At 64.3% G+C, this 26,312-nt stretch overlaps 1 protein-coding gene across 1 annotated transcript in view; it reads right to left on the minus strand.

Annotated features, from left to right (window-relative positions):
- Positions 1 to 26,312, minus strand: part of LOC147525806 (dedicator of cytokinesis protein 2-like) — a 74,073-nt gene that overhangs the window by 42,240 nt on the left and 5,521 nt on the right. Inside the window, exons 10-26 of the mRNA XM_086630978.1 lie at positions 25,752 to 25,887; positions 24,211 to 24,286; positions 23,646 to 23,725; positions 22,996 to 23,121; positions 22,756 to 22,880; positions 21,780 to 21,878; positions 20,616 to 20,688; positions 19,573 to 19,676; positions 16,930 to 17,119; positions 14,629 to 14,726; positions 14,059 to 14,148; positions 13,460 to 13,560; positions 13,147 to 13,281; positions 8,147 to 8,258; positions 3,059 to 3,129; positions 2,342 to 2,448; positions 411 to 538 (exon numbers count right to left, since the gene is read on the minus strand). Of these exons, the coding sequence (XP_086487104.1) occupies positions 411 to 538; positions 2,342 to 2,448; positions 3,059 to 3,129; positions 8,147 to 8,258; positions 13,147 to 13,281; positions 13,460 to 13,560; positions 14,059 to 14,148; positions 14,629 to 14,726; positions 16,930 to 17,119; positions 19,573 to 19,676; positions 20,616 to 20,688; positions 21,780 to 21,878; positions 22,756 to 22,880; positions 22,996 to 23,121; positions 23,646 to 23,725; positions 24,211 to 24,286; positions 25,752 to 25,887 (1,851 nt within the window). The remainder of the gene's footprint in view (positions 1 to 410; positions 539 to 2,341; positions 2,449 to 3,058; positions 3,130 to 8,146; positions 8,259 to 13,146; positions 13,282 to 13,459; positions 13,561 to 14,058; positions 14,149 to 14,628; positions 14,727 to 16,929; positions 17,120 to 19,572; positions 19,677 to 20,615; positions 20,689 to 21,779; positions 21,879 to 22,755; positions 22,881 to 22,995; positions 23,122 to 23,645; positions 23,726 to 24,210; positions 24,287 to 25,751; positions 25,888 to 26,312) is intronic.

Genomic DNA, 26,312 nt, shown 5'->3' on the forward strand with positions numbered 1-26,312 from the left:
CACTGCCCCAGGAGCAGCAGCAACCCCTGCCCGCGCCTCCTCCCCTGCCCACACCCTGCTCCGGCGCCTGCGGAGCCGGGACAGCGAGGGGCATGGCCGGCTGCACACCCCGTGCACGCCCTGGGTCGGTGCCGTCCCGCGGCTCGGGGCCCCTTCCCCACTCGTAAGGGCGGAGGGAACCCGCCGGGCACCGACTGCGGTGGAAATCAAATGGTTTTCACCGCCCGCTGGGCAGGTTCCCACCCCGGTGGGCACCAGCAGCCCCTCGGACTCTGGATGGACCCGGACCAGCCCCAGCCATACTGTGGCCAGTGGCGTGTGCTCAGCCCCACTCGGGGGGGTTTGGTCAGCTCACTTCCGAGGGGATCACCGGAGAGGGAAAAGGAGGCAGCAGAGGAGACGGGCTTTACCTTCTGGGCCTTGTACAGCACCTCCAGGATGGTGCTGAGCAGGTCGATGCAGGCGTCCTCCTCCTCCCCCTTCTCGATCAGCTCCCGCAGGATGGGCACTGCCATCTGCAGCAGCAGCTCCCGGCACTCTGTCGGGGCAGACACGGAGGCGCCGGCGTTGGCAGGCGCACTGGCACCATGTCGGCACAGGAGAGGACCAGGTAGGAAAGGGGGCACTGGGACGGAGAGGAGCAGCACAACACCTGGGCTGGGCTGTGACCCACAGACATGGAGCTGTCAGCTTCCTCATGGCACGGAGCAGGGTTTGGGGAAAAACGTTAAATCCCGGTGGAAAGGCTCCAACACAGGGAATTCGTCACATCCTGTTACAGCCTCTCTGCTGAACTAAACTAAACCAGAAAAGCCTCATCTGAGCCCCCCCTGCTTCTGCCAACGGACTTTGTTGTGCTTCTCCGCCCTGGCAAAGGTGTTCAGGATTTAACTAAATAGACGGAGACTTTTCAAACTGGGCACCATCGAGATAAACTCGAGTCTCTAGTGCTGAACGTATGGAAAACCCAGGCTCTTCTCCTACATGTCACTGTCTCTCTCCGGGGCTGGCCCTTGTGACACCGCGCTGCGCCGACGGCTCACGCTGCTGCTCAGCACGACAATGGCACCGCCGAAGCGGGAGCAAGGGGAAGGGAAGCGCGGAAAAACATTGCTCTGCTGTTCTCTTGCTGGCACGACCGTCTGCCACAGTGGGGTCAGAGGAGCAGCGTCGTACCCTCTCCTGGGAGGCGTGGGCAGGGATGCAGGGAAGGACTCAGGGCAGCATGCAGGGAGGGGTGTGGGGAGGGATGCAGGGAATGCTCACAGGGATGCAGGGAGGCATGCAGGGAATGGTCACAGGGATGTGGGGAGGGATGCGGGGAACGCTCGTGGGGTCGTGGTGGCTCAGAGCAGAGCTGGAGCGGGCGGCGGGAGGTGACCTGCCCCCCGCACTCAATGGCTGATTTACAGACATCCACGTCGCTGTCTCTCGAAGTCTCCATGGGCAGAGACACAAACGGCTCCTGCTGTCCGCAACTGAGCTGCCGCCCAGCTCCCCTGAGCCCCCGGCCCCGCTTCCCAGGGCAGCCTGTTCCCCTTCTCTTTGGAGACGTCATGTGGACATTTGGAAGCTCCGTGCCCTTTCCTCCTGCGAGACCCTCGGCCGTTTCTTCCTCCCCATCTTCTAAGCTCTGCTTCTCTCGCTGCCTCCTTCTGGGCTTCCTGCAGACCAGCCCCAAGTTTCCTGTGCCACCCAGAGCCGCAGCTGGAAGTCAGCCCGGCCGAGGCCTCGGGACGCCAAGCGGCTCCGAGGGATGCTCTCCCCGTGGGGCTGCATCGCCGAGCCCCTCTGCTCCCCGGCCCCAGACCCTCCTGCAGCGCTGCCGCCGCCCCGCGCCCCGTCGCCTGCTTGCTTAGCGATCGCTGTCGCGTGACTGTTTTTCACTTAAACACGGTCTGCATCTTCGAGAACCTTGCCTCCCGCTCGCTGAGACTATCTTCAGTCCCGAGCCTGCCCTCCAGCGTGCCTCCAGTCACTCCTGCCTTGCAGGGCAGCATTCACCAAGTTACTCTTTTTTCCATCACCAAGATTACTCCTGAGAATGTCAAAAAGCACCGGAGCCTGGGCAGAGCTGGGCAATCCTCCTGGGCACATCCCTCCAGCCTGACACCCTCCCCGAGCACCGCTCCTAAGCCACACTCACACCGACTGCGTGTCGCCGTGCCTGCTTTGCCCTTCCCCACGCAGCCTGGCAGCACTGCGGGCAGTGCCAGGATCGTGCCCGCGGCTCCGGCTGCAGCCGGCCTCTCTCGGCAGAGCTGCCCGGGGCTGCCCCAGGGGCAGAGAAGGGGCCCCTGCAGCAGGGACGTGCTGCCAGGACCCCCGGTCCCCTCCTCACCGTAGGACTGGAAGACTTTGCTGTTGACGATGTCGGTCAGGGACTGCAGCTTCTGCCTGAGCAGGCGCTGGGGCGGCAGGTTCCCGATGAAGTCCCGCAGCAGGGCCCTGCGTCCAGGAGAGAGGATTTAAGGAGCGTCAAATACGGGGCTGCACGTGCCCCACGTGTGCTGCAGCTCCGGGCACCCGCAGCCCCGTCCTCCTGCAGAAGCCAAAGGCAGCAGCAGGGCAGTGGGGCGCCCATCGCCCCGCGGTCCAGTCGGGAGGGGCAGGGATGGGGGGGGAGCTGCTTGGCGAGGGCAGAGCTGTGGGGGGGAGTGGGGCAGGACAGCCCCACCACACCGAGCGGCTGGGTAGCCTGTGCCCACCACAGGTGGCTGCGAGGAGACACCTGGCGTGAACTCCCTGCCTCAATTCCCAGAATGGACCTGGCTGGGACTGCGGGTTCCAGGCTCAGCCACTGCTCGGTGCAGGCTACCACTGAAATCGAGCTGGGTTTGCACTTGGAAGAGGACAAGGAGGCTATTCCCAGGTGTCAGGAAACCCAAACCTGCCCGCCTGCCCTCACCCTTGGCTTGATGCCATCAGCCCCTGTCCCTGCCAGCAGCTCCAGGCCAGGGGGTCACCGCAGGATGGGAGCGGGGCAGATGCAGTGGCCACAGGCACTGAGCTCGTCGCAGAGCGGGGCTGGGAAGGACAGGGGCGACGGGGACCCTACCCCAGCATGGAGGAGTCGAAGATTCCAAATACGTCCTCGAGGATGGAAGGCAGGTACTTCAGCGCTGCTCCCTGCAAAGAGACAAGGGAGCTGGCTCTACGCTGGCCGCCGTGCACCCGCAGGGCAGGATGGACAGACGGGCACCACCGGGTCCCTCCGGCCCCCCTCCAGGCCGTGGGTGCTGAGTCGGCACCGTCCGCGTCCAGCTGTCCCTCTCGTTAACACAGCGCCGCGCTCAGCCTGGCCCGCGGCCATCAGCCTTGGGAAGGGGCGTCCGGCCGGGAGCAGCTTCCTCTGGCCAAGCAAAGCACCCGGCACCACGGTGGTCACACAAGAACAAGTGTCCACAGCTTCTGCTTCCAAACCACGTAAGTTCCGACCACGCGATGGTCGGCGCACGGTCCCTGCCTCGCCGTGTTGTCAAACCCTCCAGCACCGCTCCCGGCCGCCGGCATTCGGAGGCTCGGGACTGCGGCCCGGCTCCGTGCCCTCGCTGGGAGCTGCGAGGGTGGGACACACGGCTCTTTGGGTTTGGAACAGCGAACACACCGACTGCAAATCGCTCTGTGTTCGAATCACTTCGTTACATCTGTGATGGGGCTAAGCAGCAGAGACAACTCGCGGAGCTGTGCTGGTGCCCGCTTTGCCGGGATAGCCGGTCCTTCAGGCTCCCAATGGTGCTGGCAGCGGCACCGGGGACCCCCAGCCCCAGTGCAGCCAGGTGCCAGGCTGGTCTTCACACCCTCCTGCCCTTCAACACTGGTCTCAGGAGGTTCTTCACCTGTGGATCCTCACGGGGCTGACCGTGATGCCATTCAGCTCCAGGAAATTTTTATCCAGTGGCTTCGGCATCGAGTCCATCATCTCCCTCTGAGTTACCGTCAGAGTCTGAGAGACCGGTGCCCACTGCAAGTTCACGCTTTTTTAAAAAGTGCCCGGGCAACTCAATCCTGGACGTGTCCCCAGGCCACAGTGAATTCGGGATCAGGGGCACAGGCTGGAGGGGTCCGCCCTGGGAGCACCCCGCAGTGGGGCCCAAACCTCTACTCAGCTCTTACCCTCTCTGGGCAGCCGCTGCCCATGCCCGGGCAGGAACGGGCAGGGTGGGCCCTCGGCCCGAGCCGGGGCAGCCAGGCTGCTCTGGAGACCTCCAGGTGTGACTGAACACTTCATCTTGGAGACCCGGCTCCTGCGGCAGCAGCCGCCCGTCCTGCTGCCCAGCACCGCGCTCCCAGCGAGCACGGTGAGCTCCGGCGCCTGCGCAGGACTCGGCTGTGCCTGTGGCACATGGTGATGCTCCAGCAGCGTCTGCTCGGACCGTGGTCGGCGTCTCTGCTACCCTCTCCCAGCTGACCGAAACAGTGTTGATTTCCATCAAAACCCCCCGAGTCACTCCTGCAGCTCTTGCAAACCCTTCTCCGATGCCCAGGCACCTGCTGCACCTGAGGGCAGCACGGCCGCGTGCATCACCCGCCAGCAGCCTCCTGCCCACCGCGTGCCCCTCCGGCTCCATCCGCTTAATGCCTCCTTGTGTAGAAATCCAGGGACCAAGAGCCAGACCCCCTGGGACCCAAAAGAAATGCCCATCCCTGCACAACGGTTCTCCATTTGTAATTCCTCTTTTTAGAACTGAGAAGATATACATTAAGGAGATTAAAAGTAGTTATTTTAACAAACTCCCACAATGCCAATTTTAAATCAGAGCGCCGTATGGAGCCACACAGTCTCGCCTGTTATGTCAGTTATCTTAGTCGGTCACATTTGTAACTTCAAAAAAGTAACAGCTAAATTTTTTATTTTTTTTTTATTAAACTCCACGCTTAGTAGAGCCGGACTGATTAACGTTAATTACGCTGCCGTCCTTTAACTCCAAACTGATTGCAACCCTTCACGACCGAGCCGGGACCAGCGGTCAGCCTCTTTGTTCTGCAGCTGGCAAGGTCAGCGGATTCACCTTCTAGAAAAATGAGCTAATACAGAATTTTTCCCACTCCTCAGGAGTTTTTCCAGTGTTACAAGAGTTTTAAATACCCGTGTCTAGGTCTCAGAAAGGATTTCTCCCAGAAACTGCTTCTGGCTTTCGCTGCCCCTGCCAAGGTAACCGCAGAACTGACCACGTCCTTCCCCCAGCCCCGGGGACCAGCCCCTCTGAGTGAGTTTTCGTGGGAGAGCAGGTCAGCCTGGCCACGACACACGCGTTGTGCCCCACGTCTCCCCAGCTGGCGGAGGGGTGTCCTGCAGAACCCACCCACATGCCAGTGGGCGCAAGGGAACCGTCATGGCACCTCCAGAGAAGCTCCGGCTGCTCCGGAGCACCAGGCTGGGTCCCTGGAGCAGCGTGATGCTCGGCTCCGCCGCGCTCAGCACCTCGGCAGCGGCACAACTCGATGTGTTTGAGTAAGTCTGCACCCTGGTCCCACCTCAAAACTCAGCTTAGAATCACAGAATGGTTTGGGTTGGAAGGGACCTCAGACATCACCCAGTTCCAACCCCCCTGCCATGGGCAGGGACACCCTCCCCTACACCAGGTTGCCCAAAGCCTCATCCAACCTGGCCTGGAACATTTCCAGGGATGGGGCAGCCACAACTTCTCCGGGCAACCTGTGCCAGCGTCAAACACGAGCTGCATTAACAAAACTGTCAACTTCAAAGTCGGGAGGCAATGACCAAAAATGACCTGGGGGAGGTCAGTGAGAAACAGCCCCGATGCTGCCCCACTCTGATGGAACAAGCTGCCACCTCCGAGGGGCCACCACCCAGCCAGTGACCTGGGGACGAGAACCTGAAATCCAGGTATTCATGCCCAGGAGAGACAGGAGCAGCGGCAAAGTCCCCCTGAAAGACCATGTCCTGCTACTATGCAAGAATGAAGCCCACTAGGGAGTGTGGTCCCCGCACTTGGACCTGCTCGAGCCTCCAGCAATCCCCAGTTTAGAGCCCAGGGGGCTTCCAAGGGGCACATTTCCCCTGGAGAGAAGGGCACAGGTCTGCCAGAGAGCTGCAACCTCTCCCGCTCTCTCTGACAAAGTAACAGCCACCAGAGGAGCCGTTTTCACAGGGAACGCTCCCGCTCGGCAGCGGAGATCCCACTGCAGAATTCAGCCGTTTCCAGCAGAACGCGCGGTCAGACTCTGCAAACTGGGCAGCGGCGGCAGCGATGGGCAAATTCCCGAGCCTCATCCTGGCTCCCTGCAGGCTGCTCTGGGCAGAGGGCAGAGGGCGATTCCTCATCCCGGACTGAGGGATCTCGCCCTGACGCCCCAGCGTGCGACGGCGCGTAGGAAATGCTGTTTTCTACCAAGTCTGCTTCTTACCGATGTGTGCGCCCACCGTGCCTTGAGCGCTCCCGAGGGACCGCAGTAGTGCCACCGCTGGAAAAGTCTCCCTGCCGAAACGGGCAGCCACTGCGGGCCGTGCCGCAGGGACTCGCCTGGACACCACAGCGCCAAGACGCCGGCCCAGCGGAGGCAACCGCAGCCTCGTCTTGCCCAATTCATGCCACGCGCTGCCAGGCTGCAGCCTCAGGGTGCAGCACACGCGTGTCCCCCCACGCCTCGGCCGGACACCGGCACGGCCAGCTCCCAGACATGGGCTTCATCCACTCCCAACAGCCCTCTGCCTCCTCCCCAACGCTTCGGATGGGCAGCTGGCGGAGTCAGCTGTGCCATCGGTGCCCCGTGGCAGACCCCGCCGCACTGCACGTGCCTTACAGCTGTCATTTGCCACCACCGCTGTCCCCGATCTCGGCTGCGGGGCAGCTGCTGGGGTGCCTTTTCCAGCGGGGCACGGGCAGACCTGCCCCTCTGCCCTGGGCAGTGGAATCTATGCCCTGGATGTGTTTGCAAGGATTATTTTCTGCAGACCTGGATGAGGTGCTGAGTGACGCAGAAATCACCGAGGCGAACGCGCCGCAGCTGGTAACGCTGCAGTGCATCACATTACCGCAGCAGTGTCCAGAGCAACGGTGTTGGGATAGAAACCAGAATAACGGTAATGGTCAGACGGGAAAGGGGGTTGGGAGGGACGAGGCATCTCCTCTCCACAGAGAAGGGTTGTCAGCCACTGGAACAGGCTGCCCAGGGAGGTGGTTGAGTCCCCATCCCTGGATGTGTTTAAGAATAGGGTGGATGATCTACTTGAGGATATGGTTTAATGGGGATTAGGGATGGTTGGACTCGATGATCTCTAAGGTCTTTTCCAACCTAGAAATCTATGAATCTATGAGAAGCTGTCATGTTGGCCTCCCAACTACTTTTTTTTAATTATATCAGTTTATAAGGGATTATCTGAGGATGCCATCAGATAATGGAACACAGGAGCAGCAGCTGCCGGATGTCCCAGGGCACCGCGCGTCCCAGCCGCAACGAGGTCCCGCCTGCACCCAGCAGTGCCTCTCTCCAGCTGGGAGACCGTGTGTGCCGAGCATGGCCTCATCCTCACCCCAGCACAGCATCCAAGTGAGACCGACTGAGCCCCAGCACCGGCTCCTGCCTCCTCCCACTACCCAACTTCGCAGGGTGCGCGCAGCTCTGACGCACCAGTTCAGCTCCTGCTGCCGGCACCATCACACCAGTGGCCGGAGGACCTCAGCACTGGCAGCCGGTGAAGGACGCAGTCGTGCCCACAGGGACCCGCAGCGCAAAGGGCACTGTTCCTGCTCCCCGACCCCCCGTGCCAGCCTGTTCTTGGGGTGCAGGGAGCGGGGTGAGGCCAGCGCTAGGACAGGGATGAGCCCCAGAGCCCTCCCGACACCCCCTTCTCCCAGCACCAGCACACACTCGGCCGGGAGAGCGTTTGCCTGAGATGCTGACCCCAACTGCACCGCAGCCCCTGGCACCGGCACGACAGGGGGTTCTGCGGTCTGGAGCCCCGGGGGGCTTTGCACCAGGGGCACAACAGGGGTCCCTGGGGGGAGCGAAGCACTGCGCAGGGTAGCAGCTCCCTCCGATGCCCCACGCGCCAGCAGGTCTGCGTGCAGGACAGCTGGAGTCACCCTGCACGGGCACAGCCGGTGTCACCCCCACAGAGCACCGGCCGGCCAGCCACGCACTGGAGCTGAGCCCCCCACAGCACTGGCCCCCGCCGTACCTGGGAGAGCAGCGTGGGACCCTCCAGCGGCGACTTCATCAGCTGGTTGAGGGAGAGGAAGAACCGCTGCAGCGAGCGCTGGAACTCGGCCGTCTCCTTCCCCTTGTAGAGCCTGCAAGAGCCAGAGTCACCACACCGCCGCTGCACCGGGCACCTTCTGCACCGCCGCTACACCGGGCAACCGCTGCACTGGGGACCACGGGTGGCAGCTGCTGCTGCCATTATGCTCCTCAGGGACCATTTTCCATATCTGGGTCTAGCAACGAGCCCTGGCATGGCCACTGCCCCGGCACGACCACTGCCCCGGCACAACCACTGCCCCAGCACAACTGCTGCCCTGGCACGGCCACTGCCCCGGCCCTGGGACCATCCAGAAGCTTCAGATGTGCAGAATTACCCACATTAAAGACTGCTGACTGCCCTCATACAGTACTTATATACATTGCTTACACATACTCACATATATACTCTTTTTTTTTATTCAAATAGACTATTTTACATTATTTTTTACACCCAAGTCCTCCCAAAGGAGGTTGGTATCTCCCCACCCAAGCAGGAAACCTCCCACGCCTCCAGCCCCAACACGCCCTGTGTGACCAGTCGCAGAACGAACCGAACACGTGCGGAGTTTTAGCCCCGACGGGTGTAAAACCGTGAGAACATTCCAACGCCGCCAACCGAACGCAAAATCGTGAAAATACATTCACCGTAATGACCCTGTCGCTCCGCCCGCGGTGTCCCAGATGTGCTCAGACAGACAGATGTGGGGCTGAGCAGCAGCTGCGTTACAGCCCTGGACCGACTCCCAAGGGCGCCAAGGAAGGTGCCCCCCTCATTCCCGCTGCTAAAAGCCACCGCACGGCGGGAGCCCCCGCAGCCCCCTCCCCGCAGCCCTGAGTCAGGGTCCGTGTGTGCCCCAGCAAGCCGGAGGAGCAGAATGCCCACGCACCGCTTTTACTCTCACAGCCGCGCCGCCGCGCAGCGACCATCATGCTCCAGTGGTTTGCTGGATTTTTCACCGTCCCTCTTTTTAACGCACCCGCTCACAACCAGCCGTTGGCACAGGTTTTCGAGCTCGCTCCGCCGCAGCTGTGACAGCCTTTGGGGACCCCGGGGACCCCGGCAAAGGCCCCACAGGAGCGGGGCTGGTGGGGATGCTCAGCAGCTGCAGGGGCCCCGGCTGCACGAGGGACCGGCTATGGGGCCGCAGTGGGCAGGGGGCCGTTCCTGGCCGGGGTGCTGGGCTGCGGCGGGGACCGGAGAGGGGCCGAGCGGAGCAGTGGCGGAGCCCGGGGTGCTGCCAGGGCAGGGGCCAGCTGCGGGAAGCGGGGTGCTGAGCAGGGCTGGGCAGGGGGGCTGCGAGCCGGGAAGCGGGTGGCCTCGGAGGGCCGCTGGCGAGAGCGGCCCCAGCCCCCCGCACGGGGAGAGCCCCTGGGTAACGCCGAGCGCTTTTGGGAGAACCGTGCTGGGTGCCACCCTCGGCGCCAGTTGAAAAGCAGAAGTGGCCAGAGGAACTGGCGGGGAGGAAGCAGCGAGCAGGAGATCATGTCACCGGGCCATCGAAGCCCCAGGTTCCCCCCTGCGGCGATGGAGCCACGTGGGTGCCAGGGTGGCTCCAAGGGGAGTCAGGGTTACCGTGGCAGAGGGAAGGGCACAGGGAGCTTCGGGGGGCTCCGCTGCTCACCGCATGCCATGGTGCTGCCCAGGCAGGTGGCTGGAGATGCGCCACGGCTCTGCCTGCAGAGTGAGGGCTGGGGCACGTTCCTGCAGGAAAGCACATTCCGGGCGCAGAACTCCCACGGCTGGTGCCAGGATCCAGCCCGAGGCAGGAGGGGAGCCGGGGAGCCCCTTCCCCGCGCAGCGGCCACAGAGCTGCCGAAGGGGCTCGTGCGACGAACGTCCAGCCCCGCGCCGGCCGGGCGCGCCGGGATCATCCTCGCAGCGAGCCGGGATTGTCACAGCAGCTGCCTGAGCTGCTCGGCTGATGCCAGCGGTACCACACATAATCAAATAGATACAGCAATCTGCAGGAACTTATTATAATTACAATCTAATTTCTTTAAATTATAGACCGTCTACAAATTGTAGCAGCGTTTAAAGTATTTAGACGATCTGAGGATTCCATGTTACTTCGCAGTTAAGATCACTGAGATAAAGGGAAGATGAATAAAACCACTAAATGTCTTCAGGGATGTCTTCATTCCGACGCAAACGAATTCACGGGGCTGTTTACAAATGCTCCGTATAATTAATTTTCTCTGCCAGAAGCTCTGTGAGCCGGGGAATTCGCTCTGTATTCTCATCCCTGACGAGGAGGTAGGGACCTCGATCTGGTGCTGGAGCACCCCAGGGCCCTGGCACAACCGAGACCCTGGGAAGGGCTGGCAGGGACACGGACCAGGCAGGACACACAGACAGGGCACGCTGGCAGACCGCAAAGTGAGGGGCAGAACCCCTGGGAGTGCCGGGAACCCGACCCAGCTCTTCCCTGCCAGCGGGGCGCAGAGCACCAGGGACACCGACACCATCACCGACACTGTCACCGACACTGTCCTGGCCCCTCGGGGTGGCACCGGGGCCTTCGGGCGGAGGCGGCACAGCTCGGGGGGTCTCGCTCTGCCCTCTGGAAAACAGCCGCCTGCCAACCCACGGCCCCGCAGCACGGGGCCATGGTGCTGCTTTCCCAGTGCCGCTGGCAATGCCACGTGCCATGCCACGTGCCAGGGGCCCTCGCCTCCTGCCGCTCCCTTGGGATGCTTCGGCTTTCGGTGCCGCGTGCTCGGAATGAAAGAGGAACGTAACCTGCTTTTTCTGGGAACTCCGATGGGTCCTGCTTTCTGTTTTCCACTCCTGCTCAGCAGCGCGGCCGGGCTCACCCACGCCTGCCCGTCACACAGATGAGGACAGGAACTCCGTGCCCACGGGGAACAGATGAAACCAGGTCCCACGAGAGCTCTGGAGGTGCCCAGCGGGGGAATTTTGACCTTTTCCTCGGCAGCAACAAGGAGCCGTGGAGGCTCCCAGCCCCTCACACCACTTATCACAGGGTCTCAGGAGGGTTTGGCTCAGCAGGGTCCCTCAAAGACCACCCAGTTCCAACCCCCTGTGATGGGCAGGGACACCCTACACTACACCAGGTTGCCCAAAGCCTCATCCAACCAGGCCTGGAACACTGCCAGGGATGGGGCAGCCACAGCTCCTCTGGGCAACCTGTGCCAGTGCCTCACCACCCTCAGAGGGAAAAATTTCTGCCTTAGATCCCATCGAAATCTGCCCTCTTCCAGTTTAAAGCCGTTGCCCCGTGCCCTGTCACTCCATGCCCTGGTGAAACATCTCGCTCTTTCTTACAAGCCCCTTTAGAGCCTGTGCCGAGTGCGGGGAGTCGCTGAGCCAGGACAAGCCGGGGGGGTCTGGCCTGGGCACCCCCTCCCCAGCCCTGGCAGGGGTTGCAATGCCTCCAGTTTTGCTGCAGCGCATTGGGAATGATTTAAAGCCGAGTGACCAGCTGAAGCGCGAGAGCCGTCCGGGTGAGGTCTGGGAGCCGTGGGCACCGCTGGATTCATAGGAACCCAACAACAATGACATGTGGCTTTGCCACCGGTGTGCCAGGGTGGTCCTTGCACAGATCCCGCTGCCCCAATCACTGCCACCACACCTGCTGCCACCCACACCCGCTACCAGCAATGCCAGTGCTGAGCAGGGAGGCTGGCGGGTCACGCCATTGGCAGACCCAAAGGTGCCAGGGCCAGCAGGGTGGCCGTCCGCAGGCTGAGCCGAGCGGAGCCGAGCCCTGCTCCGTAGGAAGATGAGCCTCGCTGAGGGGAAGCGCAACGTTTTCCTCGCCAAGGAAAAACCCACTGAAAAGCTCCCGAGCAGCACAGGCCAGGCAGACGGGAGCTCCCTGGGAAGGAGCAGGAAGAACCGGGCTGGACGCCAGGAAACCCTTCCGTGCCGGCTCCGCAGGGGACCGGGCTCCACGGGGAGGTTTTGCCACCTCCATTGTGGAAGGTTTTGAAGAGCATGTTGGACAAACGCCCGTCAGGGGTGGCCAGGGCAGCACCAGCCCTGCCTCGGGGGGCACGTGGCTGCAGGTGCCCCTGGCCTCGCGCCCACGGTGCTGGCACCGGCCGCACCAAAGGAGCCGGGCATTTCCCAGCGCCACGGTGTGCGGCAGCGGGAGCCGAGGCAGGGCCTGGCCGCGCAGTCATGGAGCGAATCCACCGGAACAGCTGGGAAGGAAGGGTGGGCTCCACGCCGCTGACTGCAGCTGGGCTCGCGGGCAGCGCCGCAGCTCCGGTGCCAAAGCCCATCTCCCCAGCACTGCGCACCAAGGCTCCTGGCCGGCACGCGCAGGAGGAACCAGCAGCCATTAGCCCGACGGGCAGCACACCACAGTTGGTTCGTGCCAACGCGCTCTGCAAACACTACAGAACATCGCCCATCGGCTGGAGCGCGGTCTGTGCGATGGCACGCATCCTGCCACGGCCCCTCGTGCCGCGGGAGCTCTCCTGCCCCGAGATGGACGGTGCTGCCCACCACCCACACCAGACCACGACCGGAGGGGTGCAACCGGAGGACAGCGCAGACCACGACCGCAGCAACCGGAGGACAGTGTGCAGCAGAAAACTGCCGGAAACCTCAGGGAGAGGAAGCGCGGTGGTGGAGGAGAGCCTGGCTGGGGACCAGCCAACACGGCAGCACATCCGCAGCGTGCCGGGAGCCGCGGGTGCCCCCCCTGGGTGTTACATCCGACCTGAGCAGCCAGCACCAGCACCAGCACTGGGCAGGTCAAGGTGCCAGTGCCGCATCCTCAGGACCACCAGTCAGCACCGACACTGCTCCCATGGCACAGGGACCCCCGTGGGACCTTTCCTTTCCTCCCCGCTGCAGACCCCATCCCCAGGGCCAACACTCCAGTGGTGCTGCAGCCACGCGGCGCTGGCGCAGCAGCCCAGCAGAGCACGGCACCTGAGCCGGTGGAAGCGGTTGCTGGTACTCACTGGGAGAAGAGATGCCGGGAGCGGACAATGAACTTGAAGACATACTCCAAGGCCTTGAAGGTGCGCATGAGCGGCTCGCAGGGCTCCCCGCGGCTCGTGTCCTCCACGTACTGCGTCAGCACCGAGAGCAGCTTCCTGCAGGACAGCGACGCGTGTGCCCAGGGCTCAGGGGGCTTCCCGGCCTCGGCCAAGCAGCCATCAGGGCAGCCGCTGAGCCATGCTGCCCTGCCTGCCAGGCGCTCCTTGGGCTTCGGCCCCATCCCTCCCGGCACCCGCCATCCCAGCCCCATCCCTCCCCGCGCCGGGTACGCACTTGTAGGCGAGCGTGGCACTGAAGTGCTGGTGGATGTACGCCTCCAGGACAGCGTTGAAATGCTGGAACTTCCTGTCGGCCACCAGCCCCACGATGAAAACCTGGGGGGAGCGGGCAGCGGGCACGGCTCAGTGCAGGCAGCAGGATGCCTGGGACAGGGGGTGCATTGGCCCCTCATGGGGGCTGTCGAGGCCACCAGAGCCGCCGATCGCCCGCCCAGCCTGCCAGGACGGGCCAACTGCCGAGACATGGAAAGCCTAAAAGGAGCCTCGAGCCCAGCAGCCGCAGGGCTCTTCACAGCCAGTTTGCACGGAGCTCGCACCATCGCCAACCCCGGCTGTGCCACGAGAGCTGCCCTGACCCAGACTCTCCCCTGCTCCCACCACTGGGGTCGCTCCTGTCTCAGAGTAGGAGAAACCGACCCGTGGCACGATGGTGGAGATGGAGCCACTGCACAGCTCCGAGCACGGCTCGTCTGGTCCGGTCAGCAAGTCCCATCTCAAACCCGCCCCAGCCTGACCTTGGCTCGTCCTGGGCACCCGCACCGGGCAGTGGGCTCAGACCCATGCTCAGCGCACGGGGAAGCAGGTCCTGCTTACCAGGGCGTCAAAGACAAGCGTGTCATAGACATCCGTGTCCGAATTCTCCATCATGATGGAGAACAAGGCATCCAACGTGTCCTGGAGGAACTGGGGGAGACAAGAGGACTGTGAGGACTCCCGGTGTCGTCCTGGACCCACCCCTGAGCACGGAAGTGACCTGCCTGGGCACAGAGCTCCTGTGCCCGTCCTCAGCCTGGGACATCCAGCCCTTTGCCAGGACTTGACATCTCCTGCCCATCCCAGTCCCTGCCAGCAGCCGGGCACTGCTGCTCCGGCTGCCCGCTTGCCCCAGCGAGGCTCCCGGGGCCGACGGGGCAATGGCCGCAGGCAGAGGCAGTGTCTGCCCCGGGGAAAAGGTGCTGAGGCCACACAGCTCCTGGTGCTGCTGGGAGTGCGGCTCCGGCAGCTGCTCCTGGCACACCCGGCCAGGCTGCCAAACACCCTGGTGCCCCCGGGAGCTTTCACATCCCTCTGCCCTGCCCGGGAGCCACCGTCAGGGGTGGCTGGAGACTCGAGTGCAGGAGCAGGGGAGGGAAGAAGGAGGTGGGGGGAAGATCCCAGCTGTACCTTGATGACCTCCCCTCCGTCCACGTTCATCAGCTTCTGGAGGTTCCCGGCGAGGAGGCTGGGCTTGGCGCGCCACTTCAGCAGCCCCAGCAGGTTGACTGGGCGGGAGGAAGGGGACGGTCAGCCCGGTGTCACTTGCTGCCAGACCCCAACGTCGCCGACCCCCCAAGGCTGCCCCGTCCTGCTCGCCGCTGGCCACGAGTCCGTTGTGCCTGAGCTCTGGCCACTCCATGGTGCGGCCGCGCAGGCAGGCACTGTGTCCGCTTCACACCCCACGGGAGAGAAACCGAGAGCCGAAACAGCGGGACTTGGCACTGGAGCTGCGGCTTCCCTGCCAACCTTTCGGAGAAGGGATCTCGGGCAGGGGGGTTGCGGGTCACCATCCTCCGCCCACTCGTGCCCTCCACCAGCTAAACCATGCCAGGGCTGGGACCCAGCAACGGCCCCCTCGTGGCTCCCCAGAGCCCACCCCAGGTGCCCACCCCGTGCTCCCAGCTGTGCTGCCCACCCACGGCAGCAGCTCCGCAGCTCCTATCCTGCGCCAAGCAGATCCCACCACTGCCGTTCAGATGAGCACAGGGCCATGTGCCAACCCACCACCGTGGCTCCCAGGGAGCGGCCGCAGCTCGTGCAGAGCGCGGCCTCGGCACCGCACCAGCTGGCGCTCGGCACTGCACTGCCATGAGCAGCCAGGACCCCGGCAGCCTCCGACCCCCGGCACGACTGGCGCTCAGCACGGCGCGCTCCCCGACTCCAGCACCATAAAAGCACGAAACTCAGCTAAATAAAAGCTTGTGACTGCAGAAGCTGCAGTTGTGCCTCAGGAAGGGAATTAACGGAACCGCAGCGGCCCCAGACCCCGGCTGCACAACAGCGCTGAGTCACCCCGCGCGCCACGTCCCCCGAGCCGCGAGGCCGCGGTCCCCCAGCCCCGCGCCAGGGCTGCGCTTCCCCGGCTGCGTCGCCGCGCTCCAGCGAGAGCCGAACGCAGTGTTTCCACCCGCCGGCCCGGAGCCCCGGCTCTCCCCCCGGCCGGGCACCGCTGCCGCTCGCCCCTGAGCATGGTGCCCACCGGGTGCCGGTGCTCCCGCGCAGCATCCGGCTCTCCAGGCAGTTGGAGATGTCACCTCCTGGCTTTCGCAGACACGTGCTGAAAACGTGGCCACGGCACGACCGCCAGCACCGCCACGCAGCGCGGTGCGGTTAGACCCGTCACAGAGGAGGTGCGCGTGTGCCGGGTGCCCGCGAGGGCACCAGGACGGCGCGGCCCCGTCGGCCCTCCCTCCCGCGGGCCGACCGTCGCCAGCGCTCGCTCGAGGCTGCCGACCCCTCTTGCTTCGGCCACCCCCCAAACCGTTCCGCACGAGGCAAAATCCCATCCGCAAAGGCGGACGCACCCGTGCTGAGCTGGCGCAGGCGCTCGGGGAGCCCCCGCAGCTCCCTGAGGGCAGGCTTAAAAACAGGGGGTCCCATTCCCACCCTGATGGCAAAGGGCCCAAGGAAGGGCACGGGGCCCTCGATGGCAACGCTCCGCAGCTCGCTCCGGCTCCCGGGTGGGAGAGAGCGGCTCAGTCGCCCGGGGCACGGGCAGATGAACGACCATCTGCGAGGGTTTGCGCCAGCCAAGAAATCGCCAAGGATCCCCAGCCGCTCCGTGCCCCTGAGGCGGGAGAGCGCCTGGAAACACTTGCAGCATGTTATTGTTTGTTCTCCTCCCTGCCCTGGCAAACTGATCTGCTGCCAACTCAGGAGGGCTCGGGGGGCAGACGAGCCAAAAGACAACCTGAATAAAACAGAGAAGAAAACGAGAAACTCTCTGAATTTGAGCCCGGAGGTATCAACCCAGCGATACGCAAACAGAGCCTGCAGCAAACCACGTCTGCTCCCAGCGGCGCGGGTGCTGGGCAGCATGACACCGGGCACCGCGGCAGCAGTGCCACAGGGCAAGGGCAGCGAACCCAGATGGCCAGGGTGGCAGGCAGGGCAGCACCACCGCAGTCGCAGGTGTTCCACTTGCTGCCGCTCCTCTCCACAGGACGGCAGCCCCCCGAAGCCCCGGGGATCACGCTGTCCCGGGCACAGCCATGGCAGTCCTGACCACGCTGAAACAGTAACGCAGCGCCCACCATCCCTGCCCTCCTGCATTGTTGGCACACTGTCCTGGTGCCATGTGCCATGGGTGCGAGCCCAAATTCAGCTGCCAGCAGACAGCAGTGGGAGAGTCGGTTGCTGGTAGAAGCGCAGTCCAGCGGGCACGGGGGCACAGCCCTGCCGCCACCCCCAGGGAGAGCCAGGACTCACCGTTCTGGGTCAGCTTCGTGGAGCAGACGAGCGTTGAGATTTGGAAGCTGTCCCGGGCCGACACCGTTAAGCCTGACGCACCTCCGCTCACACGGAAAGAGGAGCCGGAGAGGAGCTTCGGCTCCGACAGGTTCCTAGTGGAGGGCAGGGTCAGGTACGTGCCAGCGTCCTCCAGCTTCCGGCTGTCGCCCTGCAAGGCAGAGCACAGCTGGCACCGGGTGGCACGGCCCGCGCAGCCCCGCGGCTCAGGGCTGGCCCTGGGCTCCAGTTTGACTCCACATCCAGTGCCCTGCGCGGGGGCTTTGGGCAGCGGGGCAGGGCCAGGAGGGCAGCAGAGCCACGTGCAGGTCATGGCAGCTCCCACCCCATGGCACGGGCACACTGGCGTCTCTCTGCAGCGGCAAAACAGCCTATTTCTCTGCGTCCCTATTCTTAAGGTGCAGAATTAAGATGACATAACATCCAGGAGGGCTCAGTGGGATGACTTTCTAAATGACCCTTCTGTGCTCATTTGCAAGACTGGGACACAGCAGGTGCCCAGCTCTGGCCGGACACACAACGGACCATGGCCGTGCCACCCTCAGCTCCCCAGCGCTCGCTTACGGCCTGGCAAGACGGCATTTATCCTCCCTGCCCGCAACCTCGCACGACAAAATCCTTCCTGCACAAGATCAGACGAAGACCACAAAATTGTTTGTTGGCTTTTCTCCCTTGGCTCCCCACTGAGCGTGCCCGCAGCGCCCGGCTGCCTCGCGGGAGGCACTGCGCTTCGCCCGAGGGCAGCAAAGCCCTCGCAGGGCAAAGTGGCTTAATTTCAGATGCTTCTCGACCAGCGCCAGAGGTCTGAGCAGCTAAAAGCATGTCATTCACACTCTCCTGGAAAACAAGGGAAAAAAGATGAAATAGCTTCTGACTCCCAGAATCGAGCCTTGGCGTTGGCCAGGAAGAGCAGGAGTGAGCCGGGGAGAAGATGAAGCAGAGCGTGCCAGCCCTCGCTGCGCAGGGTGGGCATGCTGGGGCACGCGCCGGTTCGGCGAGGGCAGCAGCGACCCTGTAAGGAGGGAACGCAGCCGGGAGGGAGGTGCGCAGGGTTTGATCCCGCTGCCCCAGCCAGCACCGGCAAATCCCGACGGTGCTCGGTGCTTCTGCCACCACGGGGGCACAGTTCCCCGGAGAGCCAGGGACTCACCCTGGCTGCAGTGCTGCAGGCCATGGCAGCAGTTAAAGAATTGGGGTGTTTTGCCGGAAAAGAACAGGGAGGAGGGACATGGTAATTCCAGAAGCACAGGAGCTGCTGAGGAAGAAAATCGTGGCTCTGTCCCCATGCCCAGGCTGGGCAGGGCAGGGCATGCAGGTTCCCTGCGGGAGGGAGCTTGGCATCCCAGGAGCGGCGGATGAGGCAGTGCGGCACTGAGACAGACCAGCTGGGCGAGTGGGCATGAGCCCGTCCCACTGGCAGAAGCGTGCCCGAGCAAGAACGGCTCAAGGGCGGCTAGTCCTGCCCCAGCATAGGAGCCGGATGGGGCAGCCCTGGCACAGATGGACAGATGGACAGCAGAGACCTACAGGGGCATGCGGGCGGCTCGGCCCGCAGCGGGGCCGCTTCAGAAGCACGGGGCAGCAGCAGAGCAGGGTGACACGGCATCAGGCCCATGGCACAGCCCTGATGTGGGACGATGGCGAGTGCAGCGGTGTGCCGGCAGCAGCCCATCTGCCAGGGCACCTCTGTGGCCACGATGTTACGTAGCATTGGGGTGCTAAGGGGCAAAGGCAGCGATGAAGAGGAGGAGTTCTGCATCACGCTCGCGGGAAGCGCTGGCTGAGGCCAGGCGCACAGCCCCCACAGCGGGGGGAAGGCAGATCCGCTCACCCCAAAAAGATGCGGGACCTGGGAAGGGAGCTGGGGCTGCCTCGAGGAACTGTGGTCACGTCACCAGGGACAATTAGAGAAAACCAGTTAAATACCAGAGCAGCCACGGGGCTGAGGCGGGAGGTCACCTCCTGGGGAGGCTGGAGCTCCCTTGCCGGCAAGGAATGCCAAAGTGGTGCCAACACACCAAGGAAGGGTCCTGAGCTCGCCCGTGCAGCGGAGACCAGCTCGCACCTCCCGTGCCCCTGGCCAGCCTCAGCCTGGGGGGGGGGACACACTGCGGCAAGGGGGGGGGCAGCGCGTCCGCGGGGCCTTTCATACTCCAGCATCCGAGCTGACGGCGTTTTTCCCAAATGAGCAGTGAATTTTCCCTCCTCATGTTCCCTTTCTGCTCTCGCAGAAGAAAAACCAAGGAGTTTTAGGCAGAAAAAGGCTGGTGAAACCAGGTAAAGCGCAGCAAACAGCTTCACGGGGACGTTCCCTCCCAAGTCAGACACGTTGAAGTTCCCAAACAAAAGCTGGCACCCGCGAGGGAGCGGCGCGGAGATCAGAGACGCGCCGTGCCAGGAACAGCGGCACGAGCCCCCACCCTCACGGACAGAAAGGACGGGAGGGACGGAAGGACTGGGAACGCTCTGGGGGACTTCGGGTACCTGCCACCGGCACAGCTGCTCCGGCAGCGATGGGACCCCGGCCCCACGCTGGCAGCTGCCAGGAGAGCTGTCAACCCGCAGCCTCCCTCCTCCAACGGGGGTTCTGCCCGTCCCCTGTACCTTGTACAGCACCAGGTCGTGCTCCCCGTCGCGCAGCGTGGTGCCATCCGGCCGCATCAGCTTCACGAAAGCCATGGAGAAAATCCGCTCGCTTTTGTCTTTGGCTGCGAGAGACAAACCCGGGCGCGGGGAAGCGACTCAGGGGAGCCCCGGGACCCACCGCGCGGGCAGGGAACGGGCAGCGCAGCCGGAGTGGCACAGGGACGGGGCTGCCGGGGAAATCGCTTTGCTTTTCCCGGAGGCCACAGGCTGTGGCACGCACAGTGGGACCCCCCGGTGTCCCCGGGGTGCTCGGGAGAGGCGGCTGCTGCAGCCGTTTGGGGATCTCAGAGAGGGAGAGAAGGGAAGGATGGCAGCGGTGAGCGGATACATGGCCGGAGGAGCCACCAGCCGCCCGCGTGCGCTGCCCGGGCAGGCGGTCATCGGAGCCGCCGCTGCGGGAACGAGGCGGGTTTGGGGCAGGCAGGGCTGGGGCTGGCAGGGTTTGGGGCAGGCAGGGTTTGGGGCTGGCAGCGTTTGGGGCTGGCAGCGTTTGAGGCTGGCAGCGTTTGAGGCTGGCAGGGCTCGGGACAGGCAGGACCAGATCCCCACGCAGCAGCCACAGGTCTCAGCGGTGGCCCTGGGGAAGGTCCCCGCAGCAGCAGGACGTGCCGCACCACGTCTCATTGCGCCCAGTTGTCAGCTCCGCGAAGGCACCGGCAGCAGCCCCCCTGCCCCAGGAGCATCCTGTCCCCCTGGCCACACGCCGCAGCCCCTGGCCCTGCTGCAGCCCAACGCCATGGGATGCGGGGTGGGGGCTCCCAAAAGGTGGGCACAGGCACCCAGAGAGCAGTGGCATGCAAGGGCCAGCGGGCACAGGGCAGAACAGGGGTGACGGCCTCCGGCCCCGCCACGTGAACCAGCATCCCAGACGTAGCCCACAGGACAAGGGCTGCTCACGGGGCGCTCCTGTTCCTGCTGCCTCCGCGCTGCCAGCAGCCCCCCCCACAGCTGCCCCCGCCGGAACGCTTGCGGAGGAAGACCCGAAGACAGGAGATACTCACAGTCACTGGAGGAGCGATGCCGGAAGGTGAATCTCAGGTGGGTCTTGTGGACGTCTTCAATGGGAACGGCGATCTGAGGGAGACCACGTGCCCACATGAGGCCAGGAAGGCGCGGGCTGACCCCCCGGCCAGCCTGGACCCCCACACTTGGGCTGAGGCCGAGCTGCTTAAATCCAAAGCCATGCGCTTTCCCTTCGGTTAACGAGGCTGAACTGGCGACACAGGTGCCCGTGCCAGGCCAGCGACATGGCCCTGTGCCCGCGGGGACAGGCAGGAGCGACGCAGGAGCACCGCCAGCGGAGCAGCACACCCGGAGCCCCTGCCCGGCACGGTGCGTTGGCACAGGTGGGACACGGGCTCCCTGCTGCGTGTCGCCCTGGGTCCCCAGCCAGGGTCAAGCTGTGACATTGGCAGCACCCCCTGTCCTCCCTGACCCGGGACTTTGCCCCCTGATGATGCCAAAATTTTGAAATAGTCCATTTGTATTCTTTTTGTGCATGTCCCTCTGATTTCTTTTTGTACCTAAACAATAGATTATTCAAGAATGTTAACAAGCAGAAACTAATCACTCTGAACTTGGAAAACTCATCACTTGGAGCTAAGCACAGACCAGATCGGCCTTGAGTAACAGCCAGAACTGCTGAACCGTTCAAATCCAAATAAAAGACACCTGGATTCTTCCTCAGAGCACGTGCTCCAAAGAAAGTTCGACCAAAGGACATTTAAAAACGACCACCAGAGGGTCCTGAAGACCCCAAAGGGCCCTCCCAGAAGACCCCAAAGGACTTAGGGCGCGTGTGTATAATCAGGATGCAAATATTAGAATTAGTTTTTGGGAATGGGATGAATATGTATAATCATTCTTGGGAATCTAATACATATGTAGACAACTGACTTCTATCGACTCGACTCACTTCACCCAAAAGCAGCCACGTTTGGAGGAATTACCCCCGTGTCTCCAGCACTGCGATAAAGGACACCTGCCTTCGGAAACCTCAGAACAACTCCGAGAGGGTTTTTCTCTGCCGACTTTTTTGGCATCACCGAAAAGCCCCGCCGGGGCATCCCCTGCAGCAGCCCGGCCCTGCCGTGCGGGAGGAGGGGGGGACACAGCCCCGGGCGGGAGGAGGGGGGACACAGCCCCGGGCGGTCGCTGGTACAGACCTTCACCGTCTCCATCCACCGCTGGTGCCGCTGCTGGTAGTAGACCACGGAGCGGTACTCGCTCGCTGGCTTGTCCCCCGCACCGTGGTAGATCACGTTCTGCGGAGAGGGCAGCAGCAGAAGAGACGCTTTGTGGTCAGACCAAATAAAGGCGAGGGGCTGGAGAACTGCGTGCCCTGCTAGCTGGTGCCAGCCCCGAGCAGCCCAGCCCTCCCCAGCCACTCTTCCCTGCCCGCGCTGCTGCAGCCCCTACCCGAGCCCCCTGGCACAGCTGCCCCTTGACAACAACCCAGCCAGCGCAGGGACATCGTTCCGACCGTCCCTTCCCAGCCAGGCTCAGAGGGGCAGCAAAAGGCTTCCCCGTCCCCAATCCCATCCCCATCCCCGTCCCCTCCGCCAGGCCCGGTGCCACCTCCGAAGGGAGCCAGCAAGGGACACGCAGCCCCACGGGGCACGGGCACAGCTTGGCTTCCACCAAGGACGTTGTCAGGGACGGAGAAGGAGGTGGGGGCAGCCCCCCTGGCGGTTCACAGCCTGTTCCCCAGGGGCCAGGTGAGAATCACCTTCGAGATGAAAGCCAACACCCTGGAGAGAGACGAGGCAACAGCCAGTCCTGGGGTGGGGGCAACCCGGTCTGAGCCTCCCCTCGCCCTCCTGGCTACCCCCTAGGTCCTTCCCCCTCCTGCCTCTCGTGGGGATGGAGAGCTGGGACACCCCACACCTGGGGGAGCCGGGGGTGGCCAGGGGTTCCGGCTGTCCCCAGGGGAGGACCATTTCTCTCTATCCCTTCCCACCACTTTCCCAGATCTTTATTCTGAAGGGCAGCCTCAGTGGCTCCAGGAGCCAAAGCGGCTACTCCGGTGGTTTGTGCTGGCACCAATGCTGGCACCGCGGTGCAAGCCACGGAGCTGCTGCATCTGCCCGAGTTAGGTGACGTGGGGGACAGTCCCTCGCCCCAGGGCCAATCCGGCCGTACCTGCACCACGCTGCCCAACTCGTCGCAGACGCACACCGTCACCTCCACGTTCTTCTGCGTCTTCTTGTTCCCCTTGTCAAACTCACCCTGCACCAGCGTCAGGTAGATGTCGTTCCTGACGTCTCCTGGGGGAACAGCCCTGTCAGCGAGGCCGGATCCCCTCTGCAGCGGGGCACCCCGTAACCCCATGCTGGGACCCCCAGACTACCCAAGGGTGGTCCAACCTTCCCCCCTGCTTGCCTGGCATGATGATCTCCGGGTAGCCCAGCTTGCGTGCCACCACTGTGCTGCGGTCCACGAGGTGGGGATGGTCCTTCCGCACTTGACTCAGGTCTCCCCACAGCATCTTCAGGGACACCCAGAACCCTGCAGGACGAGACGTCGGCCCCACGGCCCGCACCAGCTCAGCTCTGGCTGTGCCATGTCATGATATGCTGGGCAAGGCTGCCAGCCATGCACACCTCTGGCAGAAGCGGCTGCCCCTCCGTGGGGCTCAGCCCTGGACACCTTTGGTGGGTGGTCATCCCCGGACCCCCCGTACGGCTCTGACCCCGATCACCGGGACAATTCATGCAGCGAGCCCCGGCTGTGCCCAGGATCACACTCACACCCCCGTGGCCAGGGATGTGACAGCAAGAGGGGGCCCAGGGCTGGCCAGGGACCGGAACGAGCCCCCAGACCCTCTGAGGAGTGTCAGGGGGGCAGCCCCAGCGCAGGGGCCGGGGGGCAGCCCCAGCGCAGGTGCCAGGGATCAGCCCAGGACCCCCAGCACAAGCAGCAGCCACAGGGAAACGCGGGATGGGCTGGGGAGGGGTCTCATCCTGTCCCCCAGCACGTATCGGGGCGCAGAGCGGGGCACACACAGCAGGGGGGACGCACGGGGGCTCTACCTTGTCCCTTGTGGTTGATGTCCTTCCCCTCCACCGCCTTCCTGATCATGTTGTGAAGGAAGTCGTTGTCCGCAGCCACCCTGCGAGCACCAGAGCGGGGCAGTTCAGAGGAGCTCCCCGCCAGGCGCACGTGGGGAACCCCCCACACGGCTCCCCACGGCCAGGCACCCACCGCGGCAAACCGAACAGCAACCTGGATCCCACCGTGGCTCCCCAGCCCGGATCCCACCACGGCTCCCCAGCCTGCTGGGAGGGAGGTGAAGGAGCACCCACAGCAGAACCGGGACCCCCAGCACACGCGTGCCCCAAGGGGCCAGGAGGACAGAGCTCCGGGCTTCAGCACCTCTGGGCATGTCGCTGCCCACAGAAACATCCCTCCTCTGACCTCACCAGGGTCCTGGACCCAGGGACGTTGTGTCCCAGGGATCCATGGTCCCTTCGCAAAGCCACGTTTCACAGAAGAATCTTTTCTTTTTGATCCTGGCACCTCTTGCCCCCTCGCTGTCCCCGTGCTAGCTGGGCCCACGGAGTGCTGCCCCCCTGCCCGCTGCCCCCTGGGACTCACAGGTGCACAGGGATGAAGTGCTGCTTGTCCTCGTCGCTCTCGCACTTGCCCTTGGTGATGTCCGTGATGTCCATCACTGCAGCAGCACAGAGGCGGCAGCGTGGGGTGGTGGCCACGGGCGATGGCAGCCCCAGCGCCACGGCCCTCCGTGCCATATCCTCCTGGGACCAGCACCCGGGACAGTTTTGTCCCATCCTGCAGCTGCCGCTTCGCTGGTGCCCCCAGCACTGACCCTGCTGTGCCCCACAGGGAGGTCACGGTGCCCCACCGAGACCCCACTGCCACCCTGTGCCCGATGGCACGGAGCTGCCTGGGGCTCTCAGCAGGGAGATGCCCCATGCCCACACAGCTCTGTGGCAGATGGACGTGCTGCCAACACGGGCTGGCACCTGGCGTCCCCGCACAGCCCACCCATGGCAAACAGTCCCGGGGGGTCTGCAGCAGCACAGGCATCAGTTGCCAGAGCAGGGAAGGGTCCCATGCTAGGGCACGGCCCGACGGCCACCTGCCCCTCGGGCTCTCCCCTCCTCACCCTGCACCTCTTCGGCCCCCCCGGGCAGAGCCAGCTGCTGGGGCTCGCCCATGCGCCCAGTGTCCCCACCACACGCCTCTGGGGAACAGCCAGAGATGGGGCGGCCACCACAGAGATCCGGGGCAGATTTTGGCCAAAACAAGCCACATCCAGAACCTCTCCATCACCCACGGACAGAGGGTTTGGTGCAGGACGGACAGGCCACAGCAGAGCAGGCACCAGGACAATCCGCCTGACCCGTCCGGGGCCACGCTCAGCTGGGAGCACAATCAGCTGCAGAGATGCTCATCATTCACCTGGCGGCTTCTCTGTGGCACGCGCTGATTAGCCAGACGAAATCGATCGTTTCCCAGCGAGCCCATCCGATAGGGATCAATACCCAGAGCAGGACCACGGGTCGGGGGGGGCTTGGAGCCCCCTAGCTCTGCTGGGACAGGTGCCACGGAGCGGCCCAGGGCTGCTCCCGGGGGCACCTCCGCAGTGCCGGGCTGAGGGTCCCCTGCACCACACAGCAAGTGGGGGTGGCTGGGACCCCCGTCCCTCTCCTCTGCCGGGGTGGGCATCGCATCCCCACGGGCCCTGCGGCCGCAGCCCCAGCAGAGCAAATGCTTGGCTCGGGCCGTGGCGGGAGCAGGGAGCCAAGGCTTTCCCAGCTGCCAGAGCGGCTGTGCCGGACCCCTCCCCACACCACAGCACCAGGCAGGGGTGGGGAAGGTCCTGTGCCACCATGGGGGGCTGTGGGTCAGGCTGGGGAGGGGGAGACAGGACTCGGGGGGACGTGGCAGAGCGTGGTCATGCAGAGGCAAGCGAGGGTCAGGGTCTGCGTGCGGGGACGGGGACCACTGGGCTGCAGGGTAGGAGCAGCCCTGGGGCATCCCTGCCCTGAACCGCCGCACCCCGGGGCCAGGCAGCCCCGTGGGGGCCAGTGTCTGAGAGGTGGGTGCTGGAGGTGCTGGCACGGGCAGCGCTGGGGTCTCCTCCCAGCACCCCCAGCAGACCCTGCCCTCACCTGAGATGCCGAAGGGCCGCCGGAGGCCCGTGCTGAGCTTGCGGCTGTAGGAGTCCCGGAGGTCCATGCGTCCCACCCGGATGATCTGGCACACCAGGAAAAGCCTCTCCCGCTTCAGGTCTTTGCTGCCCAGGTCCTGGGGGGACACAGGGGCTGCGTGAGCCTGGCGCTGGCAGCACCGCAAGGGCATGTGCCTCTGCTGGCGCCAGGTACCCAGGGCCGTGCCGGAGGATCAACCAGCAGGTCCCTGCTCCCAGTGCCCCGGCTCTGTCTTCAGAGGCTGGGGAACACCCCTGCCACTGTGCCCCACAGAGGGGCTCGGCTGGTGGGCACACAGCCCCGCTCACCCAGAGAGCACAGGGAGCCCCAAACCCAAGGGATGGGGACAACGCCAGGGCTGGTGGAGACCGACGGCCCCACAGGGCACCCATGGGCCAGGTGGCACGGCCGAGGGGGGCACACTGCCCTGGGAGGGGCAGGTCTGACATGGCGTAGGGCTCAGCGGGGTGGCCACACGCCCCAGCTCTGGGCACCCTGGGGGTTCGGGTCCCGCAGGTGCCG

The sequence above is a fragment of the Tauraco erythrolophus genome, unplaced genomic scaffold (assembly GCF_009769465.1).
Source record: "Tauraco erythrolophus isolate bTauEry1 unplaced genomic scaffold, bTauEry1.pri scaffold_63_arrow_ctg1, whole genome shotgun sequence".
In the NCBI taxonomy this organism is placed as follows: Eukaryota; Metazoa; Chordata; class Aves; order Musophagiformes; family Musophagidae; genus Tauraco; species Tauraco erythrolophus.